This window comes from Hyaena hyaena, unplaced genomic scaffold (assembly GCF_003009895.1).
Source record: "Hyaena hyaena isolate Hyena2069 unplaced genomic scaffold, ASM300989v1 scaffold_129, whole genome shotgun sequence".
In the NCBI taxonomy this organism is placed as follows: Eukaryota; Metazoa; Chordata; class Mammalia; order Carnivora; family Hyaenidae; genus Hyaena; species Hyaena hyaena.
In genome coordinates, this window is record NW_024080763.1 from 1,662,980 (window position 1) to 1,676,343 (window position 13,364).

At 56.5% G+C, this 13,364-nt stretch overlaps 1 protein-coding gene across 4 annotated transcripts in view; it reads left to right on the forward strand.

The window, feature by feature from the left end:
- FAM53B (family with sequence similarity 53 member B) overlaps window positions 1–13,364 on the forward strand; it is a 106,997-nt gene that overhangs the window by 26,113 nt on the left and 67,520 nt on the right. For 3 of the 4 annotated variants that reach the window (XM_039237907.1, XM_039237908.1, XM_039237909.1), the window contains exon 2: window positions 10,213–10,477. In XM_039237907.1, coding sequence (XP_039093838.1) covers window positions 10,400–10,477 — 78 coding nt within the window. In that variant the 5' untranslated portion in view covers window positions 10,213–10,399. Of the gene's footprint in view, window positions 1–10,212; window positions 10,478–13,364 lie in introns of those variants that run through there. The other variant, XM_039237910.1, reaches the window with a different exon arrangement.

Below are 13,364 nucleotides of genomic sequence, written 5' to 3' on the forward strand. Positions count from 1 at the left end.
GTCTGACTGAAGAACAGGTCATGGTCGTCTTAGGCTAAGTGGCTTAACTTTTCAGTAGATTATCTTTGGGGCCCCTGCCCTGTCTCCCCGTCGTCCTCTCTCGGCCGTCCTCTCGCTCACCCTGGCTCGCAGGCGGAGGTGGTGCCCGGCTCTGTGCTCAGTAAGTACCCGTCCTCTTCATTTCCTTCCTTCTGAGTTTGCTCGGCGAGGTCTAGCCCGCAGGACCCTCTTCTCTCGAGGCGCCTGGCGGGTTAACACGGCGGGCGGGGCCGCGACTGTTACCGGAGCGCCGGTCGGAAACGTGGCTGTCGGTTCCCATTGATGAACCAACTCCTGACCAGTCATGCACGCCGTTGGCTTTGGTTTCAAGAAGCAACACCGGCTGTCTCGTTCCCATGTTCAGATTGGTGCTGGCTCTGGGTCTCGACACCTTCATGTCCCTGAAGAATGTCACTTCCCCCGCCTCCTCTCGAAATGTTATTTGCTTAAAACCCCAGAAAATCCCTACGACACTGAGAACGGCTGTGTAAAGTCCCAGAGAACAGACTCCTGATTTGGTTCAGTGGCTCATTTTACGGTTTTGTTTTTTCCCCCCGTGAGGGAGGCAGTCTCGTAAGGGAGCTTGGGCGGGTCTGTTGGGTCAAGGGGGCAGGGTGGGTTCCGGTGTAGCCAGGGAACGTTACTGCCAACCCTGCTCCAAACGTGCACCTTTGGTGGCCTCTGGTTACCCGAAGGACCAGGCCGGGGAAGGTGTGTTCATCTCAATTACAAAGAAAAATCACCTCCAAGGACACGCCTTACTTTGTGGTGAGGGCTGGGGGGGGGGGGGGGGGGCCTTTTCTAAGGAGCAGGTGCTTGATTTTTGCAGCAAGAATGTGACTCTTTTCCCTTGAGAGTGTGATGCAGGCGCGTGCCAGCTGTGAGGCTTTAGGCCATCTTGCCTCTGGGAGCCTAGTTTCCTCCCCTGTCACATGCAAACGGGACCCCTGAGTGAGCATAAGAATCCGTCGTCGGTGGGGACTTGAAGGTCCAGGAGCCCCATCCCAGGAGGGAGGTGCTCGGAGGATTCCTGTTTCCTGCTCCCAGCAGCTCATGCCCTGGCTGTTGAAGATGTGACTTTCCTTAGCTAGTGTATAGGCATTTAATAAGGGCCCGCGTTCTCTCAGATTCGTGCTCACCTGTGGACTTCTGTGCGCCTGGAAAGGATGTTCTTTAAGGGTCCCCACGTTCCAGAGTCTTCCCTCCTTAACCTTTCACCTGAGGTGGGCAGGACAAGGATCCCTTCTTCCAGATCACAGAGGACGAAAGTGAGCTTAGCGACATCACGGAGCTCGCCCAGGGGGCCCCAGCTCATCTGGGACCGAGCGGGGTGGACGTGTGGCTTCTGGACGCGAATCCGGTGCTCTTCCCGCCAGTTTTGTGGGTGCCACTGAAGACATTGGTATCAGGTTCCTCCTTCCTGTGCTGAGACCGGAGGGTGACTGAGGCAGGTCCACACACACTGTGCACGTGGTGGGGAGCCCCCCGCCGTGAGCACCCTGGCGTGGACTCGGGGAGACGGGCAGGGTGGGCTGCGGTGGAGGGGCAGTGAGAGGCAGAGGCCCAGCGAGATGGGGCGGATGGACCTGGATTCCGGCTGGTGTGGCAGGACTCCCCCAGGGGTGGGAGCACCCTGCCTTCCTGGTCACCTTCCACGTGGCACAGGGCGCAGCTGCCCAGCCACGCGATTGAGGCTAGAAAGTGATGACTTTATGTTTCGTTCACCATCTCCGAGATGCCGTCTAGCCCCCCCCATTCCCCTTCTGCAGCGGAGCCCCTCCCTAGTGCTGTGTCTCAGCGTCAGGTTCCAGAGGTGGGTGTTCAGCCTGGGAAACCTCAGGACGAGCCGTACAGAGAAGGGGCGTATTGCAAACCTGGTGTGTGGGCTTTAGCGCTTGGTCAGTGTAACTGAGAAATCAAATACTTAAAGGACAATTATGAGGAAATGTACAGATCTTGGAAATTTACAGATTCCCAGTAGAAGACTCGGGTTAAGACAAAGATTTTGGAGTTCGGCAGATGTGGCTTGAGTCCTTCTTTTATCCTTCACACCTGGGTGACCTTGGGCCTGTGCCTCAGTTTGTCGCTCTGTGCAATGGCGTAGCAACAGTATCCATTCGTAGGGACATTCTGAGGCAGCAGTAAACATAGAATCTGGCATGGTTGCCATGGCCACTCTTATTTTATTCATGCTCTGCTGAAAGGTAGACTCTGTGTCACCTCTTACAGATACACACCCAGAAGAGACTAGGAAGACGGTAAAAAAAAAAAAAAAAAAAGCCAAATGTTGGTTTCTTTTCTGGATTCTGTGGAATTCCCTGAAATCAGCGGTGTCTGGTACTGCGCACGTCTGAGGTGTTACCGTCTGAACAGAGAGGCTCTGCTTGGCTCTGGTTTTCTGTCCGTGTGTTGGGGGCGGTGGAGGCATAGCTGTCTGATCAGTTTCTCTCTCGGGAGGACTTGAAGGCATGGGAGGCGCCCTGTCCGCCCCGCGTCCTGTTTCTCAGCCTCCAGGCCTTCTTCCTGCACTGACAGCATCTGCGAAGGGACCCGTTCTTGGTGAAGCTCCTATAGCTTTTAACTTTCATCCTGCGACCTCTGGGCACCTTGCAGAGGCCGCAAGCTAGAGGCGACCCTGGGTGGGGTCCCTTGCCTTCATTGGGCAGAGAGGAACCTTGAGGGCACCACAGGGTGCAGCCCTCCACCCCCGCCCCGGCCGTTCCATCGGTTTGTCACAGGGTCTGGTAGAAGGCACGACCCACCGACGGACACACTTCTCCACGTGTTCATGAGCTCCCTTCTAGGTCCTGTCCCCAGGCTGCTTTGTTCTGCCAGCAGCTGAAGTCACGAAGGTCTAAAAATGCAGGCGGCCTTCCTTTTGCCTAATGGGAGGGGAAGTGGGCGCACCGAGGCACGGCTTGCTTAAGCCATCGGGAAAGTCACTGTCTGTGGCCAAGGTCCTGTTCAGCTTTTGCTCCGAGTGCCGTGTTTAGGGTGGGGAGATAGTCCCCTGCTGTAAAACTAACTCGTGCAAGTAGTAAACACAGGATACAGATACTCTTTAAAAGAAGGACGAGTTTGTCTTGGCGATTTCCAGTGTGGTCAGTTTCTCATTAAGGGATAACCCTTCAGAGCGCATTACAGAAGCGTTTGGCAAATTCCTTTAATCTCCTGGAGAGTTATATAGAAGTTTAGAGTTTACAAAACTCTCTTGCATGATATAAATTCATTTAGCCTGCACCAGGCAGGGTTCCCACTTACCAGAAGCTGAGAGCCTCTGACCACAGTGGTATCAGGCAGCTGGGTTCAAGGGTTGCAGACGGCTGAAGGCATGTTGAAGATTGCAGAACAAAAGGAAGGAAGTCTCATGTTAGGGAGGACTCGTGTGAAGGTTCGAGGCTGTCCCCTGTCCCCTGTGGAGTCAGGGAGAGAGTGGCTGGAAAGGTAGGCCTGGATTTGCGTCTTGACCTGTAGGATCTTGGGCAGATGCTAGAGTTATTTTCCTGGAGCCTCAGCCTTCTCATCTGGAAAATGGGAGTTCTGCTAACAGATGCCTTTTCAGAGGAATGTGAGAGGTTGAATGAGAAGAGCCTGGCCTGGGGTTGGTACTCAGGGAGGTGGAGGTCAGGAGTATGGCTTTATGGGGGGTGGTGTGGAGGGAGATGGGGGTGGCCCTGGGGCTGAGGTGCCGTGGTGCTGGGTCCAGGGTCTCTCGCTGATGGTGGGCAGTGTTGTCTGGTGCCCTCTTACCTTCCCACCCTGGTTCTGGACCCAGTGCTGGGGAGTCTGGGCTGTCTTTAGGTAGATGCGCCCTTGGGGGGTGGGCAGGGCCCTCTATGCCACCACGTCTATACCCAGGGAACAGGAGGGTGGTCCTGGAAGTGGGATCACAGGTCAGTAGAAAGTCTGACTTTGCCTTTTGCTCTTTTGATGGAAATGTTGGAGAAGGTGAATCACTGAGTGGGGGCACCTGGGGTCAGAGCCAGAGAGCGTATGTGTCCCTGAACAGACAGGGCACCTGCCAGGGGGAGACCCCTCCTCCTGTGCACCGTGGCACCCCAGATACCCTCTGTCTGCCACGAGCACTGCGCAGGGAGTCTGATTTGCTGCGTAAATAAGGGCACAGGGAAGTGACGGTACAATATGTAAGCAAAGGCAAGGAGTCTGCAGGAGACATGCTGGGAAGATGTTGAGAGACCCATGGTGGCTGCTTGTGCCGAGGGGGCCGGGCACTGATGTCCGGGGCCTTCCCTGTGCCCCGCTCTGTCTTACGTGTTTTCTTATCCAATCTCCCAGCAGCCCCCAGAGCAAAGATGTTACTGCTTTCATTTTAAAGATGAGGACACTGAAGTCAAGTGATGAGTTCAAGGTGAAGGTGGGGGCTACGAGAGCCCACAGCACGTGTCCTTGGTGGGGCAAGGTGGTTTCCGTGGCACAGGCAGTGGCAGTCACGTGGGCCTTCTGCTTTTTTCTTTTAAGCTTTATATTTACTTACAGTACAATTCATGTTTCTGACAGTTCAATGAGGTTTTTCTTTTAAGCTTATTATTGGGAGAGAGCGCGCGTGTGCGCGAGAGAGTGAGCGAGCACGTGTGAGCACACAAGTGAGGAAAGAGTAGAGAGGTTGGGGGAGGGGAAGAATCCCAAGCAGGCTCTGTGCTCAAAGTGCAAAGCCCGATGTGGGGCTTGAACCCATGGACCATGAGATCATGACCTGAGCTGAAATCGAGTCAGACGCTTAACCGACTGAGCCACCCAGGCGTCCCAAGTAGTTCTACTAGTTTTGATAAATGCACAGACTGAGTAGGCTTTTTAAATTTTGAGATAGTTGTACATTTACGTGTAGTGTGAAGAAATCCTCAAAATCCCGTGTCATCGTTGACTAGGTTCCCCCAATAGTGACACCCTGCTAAGCTGTCATTCAGCGTCACAAGCAGGAAATTGACAGAGATACAGTCAAGGCACAGGACATTCCCGTCACCACGAGGACTCCTTCTGTTGCCTTTCCATCCCCCACCTGCCTCGTGCTCCCACACCCCCAGCCCGAGCCCTCATCTCAGACCCCCGGTCCCCACTAACCTATCCTTCATTTCTAGCCCCTTGTCATTTCAGGGATGCCCTGTGAACGGAAGCAGGCCATAATTAATGAGCAGGGGTTGGGGTTTTTCGCTGCACATGGTTCTCTGGAGAGTCACCCAAGGAGGTTCCAGTGGTCCTTTCCTCGTTACCGCTGAGTAGTACTCCCCGGCGTGCCTGTACAACTGTGTGTGTATCCATCCGCCCCTTGAAGGACCCCTGGGTCGTTTCTTGGTCTGGGCTGTCCTGAATATAGCTGCTGTGAACAGTCAGGGGCAGGTTTTTGTGTGAACGTAAGTTTGCGTTCCTCTCGGATAAATGCCAAGGAGGCCACTTGGTGGGGCGCATAGAGGTTGCATGAGTGGCTTCTGAAGGGTGCGCTTAGGAAGGAGGGGCAGGTGGAGGGTGGGGGCTGTGCCGCGGGTGGACATGGTGGGAAGTGTACGCCTGGGAGCTGGGCCACGTGGGTTCAGATGCAAGGTCAGACTTTACGCCCTTGGTGGGTTTTATCCATCTGTAAAATGGGGATAAAGTGAGCCTGTTGTATAGCCGATGCATATAAAGTACTTGGTACATAGTAGGTTCTCAATACAGAGAAGCCATTTTTTTTGTTTTTCTTTTTGTTTTTTGTTTTTGAGAGAATGTGAGTGTGGGAGAAGGGCAGACGGGGAGAGAGAGAGAATCTTAGGCAGGCTCCATGCTCACAACCCTGGGATCATGACCTGAGCTGAAATCAAGAGTCAGACACTTAACCGACTGAGCCTTCCAGGAGCCCCTAGAAACTGTTCTTAATATCAGTTCAAAGAAAACCCACCAGGCCAGAGCGAGGTCTGTGCCCCAGAGGTGGCCTCCAGGAGGCCTTTAGCTTGCCACCCGTGGCTCTGGGGCATCACCTTCTACCTTGGGCAGAGCCACACTTCCAGTTTACCAGTTGTCCCTTCAAAGGCCGAGCCCAAACTCTCCCACCCCCCACTGTTTCCCTGAGAAGCCCCTGGCCCCGGTCGAGCCTCCCCCCTCCTCCCTGCCCACCTCCAGCTTTTCTCTGAGAAGCCCCTGGCCCCGTTCTCAGGCTGGGCTGTAAGTCTCTGGACGGGAACTGGCATTCCCCAGTGAACTTGGCCAGGTCCATGCCAGGGATCAAAGGAATCCCAGGGAATTCCAGATTGTGCCAGGCTCTGCTGGTCTGGATTTGCCTCACAAAGTCTAAGAATGTGCCTGGATCATTTCCGACGTTGCTATGATTTAGCCTCATTCCAAACAGTGTATTGAGCTCTTACTGTGTTCAAGGTACTGCGCTAGGCATTGCAAAGGGCCCAGAAAAAAAATCACTCTTTTTCAGCAGATCAAAGCAGGTGAGTCCCTTGGGGAGCCCCCTGTGGCCACATGATAAAGTCTGCATTCCTGGGGCACCTGGGTGGCTCTTTCAGTTAAGCATCTGACTTTGCCTCAGGTCATGATCTCATGGATCATGGGTTCAAGCCCCACGTCGGGCTCTGTGCTGACAGCCCAGAGCCCGGAGCCTGCTTTGGATTCTGTGTCTCCCTTTCTCTCTGCTCCTCCCTTCCTTGCACGCTTGCGCGCACTCTCTCTCTCTCTCTCTCCCCCTCTCTCCCTCCCTCCCTCCCAAAAATAAACATTAGAAAAAGTCTGTTCAGTGGGCACCCGGAGCTCTTGGTCTGGCTTGACCCTGCTGTCCCAGCTCCTTGTCCTGGAGGGCCGCCTCTCCTGGCCACACGCCTCATGCTCCTGCCTCCAGGGCGTCACCGTGTCCCGTGTCTACGCACTGGCAGACCACCGCGCCTTGCTCACGGTCTTAACTCTGCTCGTGTGCCCTTCCATCCTGGTGAGATCTTGCCTGTTTTCTTTTTAACCAAAAACGTAGCCTATGCCCTGGATGAGGTATTTAAGGAGCACACAGGCTGTACAATCAGAGCATCTCATAGCCCGGAACCGCGGGCCCTTCCATAAGGCAGCCGTGCTTTTGGGACTGTGCCGTTCTCCTCTCTCCGTTCATTTCACAGTGTGTCTTCCTGGAGAGGGTTTCACACCTGTACCATCGGAGTTGCCTCCTTACAGTCGTGGCTAAAGCGAGACCCGGCATTCGTTTATGTGGCTCCCCCGTGATTTGTGTCAACAGTCCCTTGTTGATGGCATCTTGGCTGTCCCCACCCCTGGGATTTTCTGGGTCATGCTATGTGTCATTGGCACATGGCCAGAGGGGGCTGTGTACCACTGCACCCTGGTGCCCCCCACCCCCTGCCTGCCTTCATTAGATTAGTGCCTTGCGTTCTGGAACTCTCCATGACCCCCGAGGACAGGAATTGTGCTAGGCTTCCCTTCTCCATTTGGCATCTGCCATGTTTGCTGACCATCCGTTTCCAGGAGCACATGGTGGTCTGGGATTCGCCCCTCATGCTGCCGCTATGAGTCCTGTTTCTTGTCAGGGCCCCAGCGATGGCAGAGTTGCAAGAGCAGGGGCGCCCGCACCGCTGCCTCCATCCGGCTTCGTGTTTGGTGCATACCGGCTGCATCCTGGTGGCCTAATGTGTTTCCATGGCAATGGAGCCCCACAGCATCGTTCTTACTGGCCACCTACTGTGTCACCAGAGGGATGGGCCACAGTATGACCAGTTCCGTCCTGATCGAATTTAGCTTTAAAATAGTTTGATGGAATTTCTCTTTAAAAAAAATTGGAGAGGACAGATCGATGCTTGGGTGTCCGCTGCCGAGAAAGGATGGGGACCCCCAGCCCCCACGACAGAAGCCGAGGCGGTAGCGACCGTTTATTGAGCACTTCCTCGAATGAGCACATGAGCTATTCGGGTTGAGCTCTGTTTTCAGATGCTACAGCAGTCTTCTGAGGCAGGCACTGTCGTCCTTGTTTTATGGAGAGAGAAACAGACCCAGAGAGTAAGTAGTTTGGTAAAGGTCACTCAGACAATGCATTTCAAGAGTTGGGATTCCAACCCAGGTGTCCTTGACTGAGGACTTGAGTTGTACCTTCGGAGCCCTCCTGCCTTTTGAGGAGGAAGGAAATGAGAGGTGGGGGGCGGGTGGAAGGAATTGGTCCAACAGCCGCCGCCCCAGAACTGAGTGAGGTCGTACCCAGAAAGATGGCCGCCGGGGGGCCTTGACTCCGCCATGGAGGCGGCACAAAGGGTCCCTTTGAAGGGAGAGCCCACAGCACCCCGCCCCCCAACCCTGCTCCCCAGCCAAGCATCCAGGGGGCTGGCGGGCATTTCTGGCTCAGCTTTCTGGCCAGAGCTCGGAGGAGTGGTCTGAAATTCTTTCCTGGAGCAGCTCACTCTTGGTCAGAATGTGTTGCTTCTAGGCTGATGTGGTGCGGAAAATGTGCCTTGGGTCTCCCAGCGTGACCTGGGAGCCTACTGGCCACCAGGTCTCTTCCTGAACAGCCAGTCCTTTGAAAAATGTATTGATTTCCCCCCTCCCTTCGCTGCTCTTGCACTTTGGATGAACCTTGTTTTCGAAGAACAGTAGAAGGTAATTTTCCTGTGCTTGCCAGCTGGCCCGTAATTGAGCAATTTCAATAACACCCACTGTAAAGTCTAATCGAAGTAAACAGGAAAATATGATTTACAATCTGGACGGCAAGTAAATACCAGGGTGCAATTAATTTTTACACAGAGCAGCAGATTCTAAAACATTTTCCTGCACTGAGGAGTTTGTTTTTAATTATAGATTAGGAACTGGACTTTTCTCCTGTTATCGTCCTAATTTTTTGCTTTGGGATGGTGATCTTCAGGTTCCTCGCGTCTGCTGTGACTTCTTTGAAGGTGTAGCCACAGTGGGGTGGGATGGGGACATAGGATCAGAGAAATTGATTTGTAAGGAGCGCTTTCTCGAACCTGAGCTAAGGGCTGTGCGCTTTCGGCATTTGTTTGCGGGGTGACATGGGAGGAGGTGCTGGTGGGCTGTGCGGCATGGTGGCGGGGGGGTCTCGTCGCTGAGCTGGTGGCTCTGGGTGGTGTGGGCAGGCCCTCCGGGGGCTATGACCTGGCTCCGTCCAGTCTAGGGTAGGAGACCAAGCTACGAAGGTCCCCGGTTGCAGATGTGTCATTGTTGAGATGTCCTTCTAGGGATGAGAAATATGTGCCTTTAAAATTCTTTTTTAAGTTTATTTATTTATTTTGAGAGACAGGGAAAGAGCATGAGTGAGAGAGGGATAGAGAGAGAGAGACAGACAGACAGACAGAATCCCAAGCAGGCTCTGCCCTGTTAGTGCAAAGCCTCACACGAGGCTCGGATCTCAACAAACTGTGAGATCATGACCTGAGTCGAAATCGAGTCAGATGCTTAACCGACTGAGCCACCCAGGTGCCCCGAGGTGTGTGCTTCTCATTAGCCAGGGCGCCTGGGCGGCTCAGTCGGTTAAGCGTCTGACTCTTTGATGTCAGCTCAGGTCATGATCTCACACTTCGTGAGTTGGAGCCCCACATCGGGGTCTGCCATGACTGTTCGGAACCTGCTTGGGATTCTCTCTCTGCCTCTCCCCTGCTCATTCTCTCTCTCAAAATAAATAAATAAATAAATAAGCTACCCCTCCAAACAAACAAAGAAACAAACAAACCCCCCAGATTCTTCCAGTAGCTTCCGTCCATACCCAGGTGGAGGGTAGTAGACCCCTTACTGACTGAGGCTGCCTGAGTGCCGACCCCTTCAGTTTTGACTGTGGGGCTGCTCTGTATCTGACCCTCAGCCTTGGGCATATACGTAGCTGTGCGTAAAGCCAGCTGGGTGTAAGATGTCACATGACTTGAGCAGAGTCTGGGGACAGCAGATTGTGACCGACCCAGACCCCAAGATAGGTCTGAAAGGTGCCACGTGGCTGAACTGAGACTCGTTGCTGGACCCGCCAGCGCTCTGACATTAGGGACCCCCCAAGGCCGGCACGAGGTGGGGTGGGGACTCTGAGAAGGTGATTCCGGCCTTTGCGGCCACAGTGCTTCTCCTTCAGCAGGGAGGCAGTTCCATTCCAAGCAGGGTGCCGGCGTGGGGTTGGCGGGGGCTTGGGCAGCTCTCTCAGGGCCCCCGTCTTCCCGAGGCCTGAATCCCTTTGCCTTTCTGTTGTCTCTGCAGGGAGTTGAGCGCACTTGGCCGTTTCCTGGAAGAGCCCCAGCCCGAGGGTGAGCGGCCGATGGGGAGCTGTTACTGCTGACGCCAGTCACCTGGGAGGTGCCCGGGAGGCCACCTCTGCCCCAGGCTGCCCGACCGAAGATGGCTCACACCCACCCTGGGATGGAGCCCAGTGCCTGAGGTCCTTACCATGGTGATGATCCTGAGTCACAGCCTTGACGACCAGGGAGCTGACTCCATAGCATGCAGGACCTTCAACCCTGAGCTGGTAAGGACCCGGCGGGCCTCATCTCTCTGATGACCTTTCTTGAGGCCTGCTGTCCAGGCGGGGCTGCGGCCCGAGCACGCAGGCTTAGCGGAGTGAGTCCGAGGTGCAAGGGGCAGAACTCTGGGAGGTGCTGCAGGCCAGGGCCGCGGGCGCAGTGACCCGGAGCCTGGCTGGTGCTGGCGGGAAGTAGCTGGCAGGGTCCTCCGGCGCGTGAGGAGGGGAGGCCAGCACCCTGCTCAGTAAGACCAAGCGTGGCTCCGCCGCCCCGGCCAGGCTGAGGCCCACCTTCTTTCTGGTCTCCACCCGGCGAGGGGAGGGGGTTTCCAGAAGGAAGGCGGTGCCCCCCTTCCAGCGGGCGGGGCAGAGCGCAGGCTGCTGCCTCAGGAATGTCAGGGGCGGGAGCGGATGGGGGGAGAAGGTGTGGTCTGGCAGCCCAGGTGGGGCGACAGCTGCCTTCTCCCCAAGTCGTCGTCTCACCAAGCTGCCCGATGGGCTGGGCCACAGAGGCAGGTGGCCCTGACCTTCTCAGACTGAGCACAGAGTAGCCGCCTAAAGTTCTTCCAGCCCCAGGTCCTCAGAGGCAAGTGGGGCTGCTCCCCTGCAGAGGGACCGAGAAGAGGTCCTGCTCTGGCGTAAATAAACTTGGGGAGGAGTTTGCAGATAGCTGTGCCCCCCGCGCCCTGCTGCTGCTGTGGTCAGCGGGCGCCCGTCCCGGTGCCCTTCACGGCCCCTCGTGAGAGCCCACAGTGACGCCCTCGCGGGCTCCCTCCCCAAGCTCACACCGGCCACCAGGCCAGGAGCAGCCGGAGTGGGCCGGGTCTCCAGCCCTTGGAGGAGGGTGGGGAAGCTGCCCGCCGTGGGTGTGCCGGGCACCGGACGGGAAGAGTTCCGCAAGCGAAGATGAGCCGAGGCTCTCTGCCCATCGCGGCTTCCTGTCCACTTTGCATTGAATGTGTGTCTATAACTAGATTCTCTCTCGCTGCCCCCACCGCTGCCTCTCTAGTCTGGAAGTTTGTTGTCACAGATCTACTTCTGGCTCTTTAGCCTGTTAGGCGCCCAGCAGGCAGAGGGACTGCAAGGCAGAGGCACCCCTCCTCCGCCCCGGCCTTCCGCAGGCTTCCCACCTCGGGCTGAGCCAGTGCCCGAGCCGTGACCGTGTCCTCTGGCTTTCTGCGACCATGCTGCTTTGCTCTCCCTCTGCTCCCTCCACTCTGCTCAAGCCACACTGGCCTTCTTCGCTCAACATGTCAAGCACAAGCCTGCCTCAGGGCCTTTGCACTTCCTCTGTGGCCCGGAACACTCCCCCTTAGCAGGACTCCTTCCCTCCCTCCCTTTCTTCTTTGTTCACTCAACCTAAAATGGAACTCTGCCCCCCTCACCCCTTCTCCCACGCTTTCTGCCCCTCACCCTGTCTCTCTCCCCTGGGAGCGCCTGTCCCTTTCTGACATTTCACTCTTGTTTGTCGAAAGACTGCACTGAAGTGTGAGCTTCGTGAAAGCAAGGAGCTTTGTTTCTTTTGCTTGTTGCTGAGTATCCAGCGCCCATGACCAGGGCCTGGGAGGCGCTCAGGGCTGTTTGTAGAGGGAAGGAACGTGGGTCCCTGCACCCCCACTGCTGCGTGTTTGCTCTGGCTCCTCCCTGGCTGCTGCTCAGGGTCACAACCGAGGTGCGGGTACCACTGCTCTGCTGTCCGCTGTTGGGGGGTGGGGGTGGGGGTGGGGCGTTCTCTCGCTGGAATCCGAAGAACACATCTGGAGTAGCTCTGGCCAGAGAGGAACGACCTCCGGGGTGAGGGCCATCTGGAGGTCCCCAGGGAGGGTCCCTGCCCGGCTCCAGCTGTGCTGCTGGCCCCAGCAGCTGCCACTGCACTGGGTCCCATCTCAGGGCCGGCCTGGCCGCGGAGCTGGTCCCGGGGCACGTGGGCCCCAGGTCAGCTGAGCTGCTCTCCGAGGAGGCAGGGCCTGAGTGCCTGCCAGCAAGAGCGCGGCCTCCCAGCCCCAGCCCGGGAAGGCGGACCTGTCTTCTCAGAAAAGAAAAGGAGGGTCGAGGGCAGCGGCCTTCAGGTCCGGGCACGCACAGTGAGCCCCCGAAGGCAGACCCCGCATCGTCTGGGCCTGGTGCTGACGTCCGTGAGGCGGAAGGGAGGGTACGGTGATGGCAGAGTGCGCGCTCGCCCCGCTGGCGGTGCTGGGAGGAAGCACATGGGGGCTTTGCTTCGGCTTCCTAAACTGGCAACGCCAGCCTCCTGTAAATACCATCAAGATAACAACGGGAACATGGAAAAGCGTTTCTCTTTTGTTTTCTAAGCAGCTAAGAAGATAACAAAGTGGGGGGGAGGCTCCAGATTTGAGAAGAAAACATGAGTCACAGGCCACTTTGGAGTTAGGGGAGCAGGCCCTGGACGCACAGCAGCCCAGAAGCAAGGCTGAAGCTGTGGCTGAAAGTCACCTGGGAGGCCCCCCAGCGACCTTGGGGACACCGGGCATGGAGGCCCGTAGTCCCTCCCTCCCTGCCCTCTGAAGTCTCTTGTTCTTTTTCTAAAAACTAAACGCGGGTGACAAGTGACTGGCCTTGTTCCCAAGAGAGATGTAGGAAAACAGAAAAAAAAAGCACTGACGAGTGCTCGGCGTTTTGCCTTTCCCGGCGCCTGGCCCTGGGGAGAGAGGGCTGAGGGCCCCGCCCGGCCCGGCTTGCACAATGTACGGCAGTGAGGACGGTGCTCGGTTCCCCTTTCCCCCACTCTGCTGGTCGCTTTCCTCTGCAGAGCGGGCTCTTCCTCCTCGTGTTCTAACATTAGCTCCCGCTGCTGGCCGCCAGCCCGGACGGCTGACCTCGGGAGCGGCGTCCTCCGGCCCCTTCCCCGCACGCCCACGCTCAGGCCACGGCC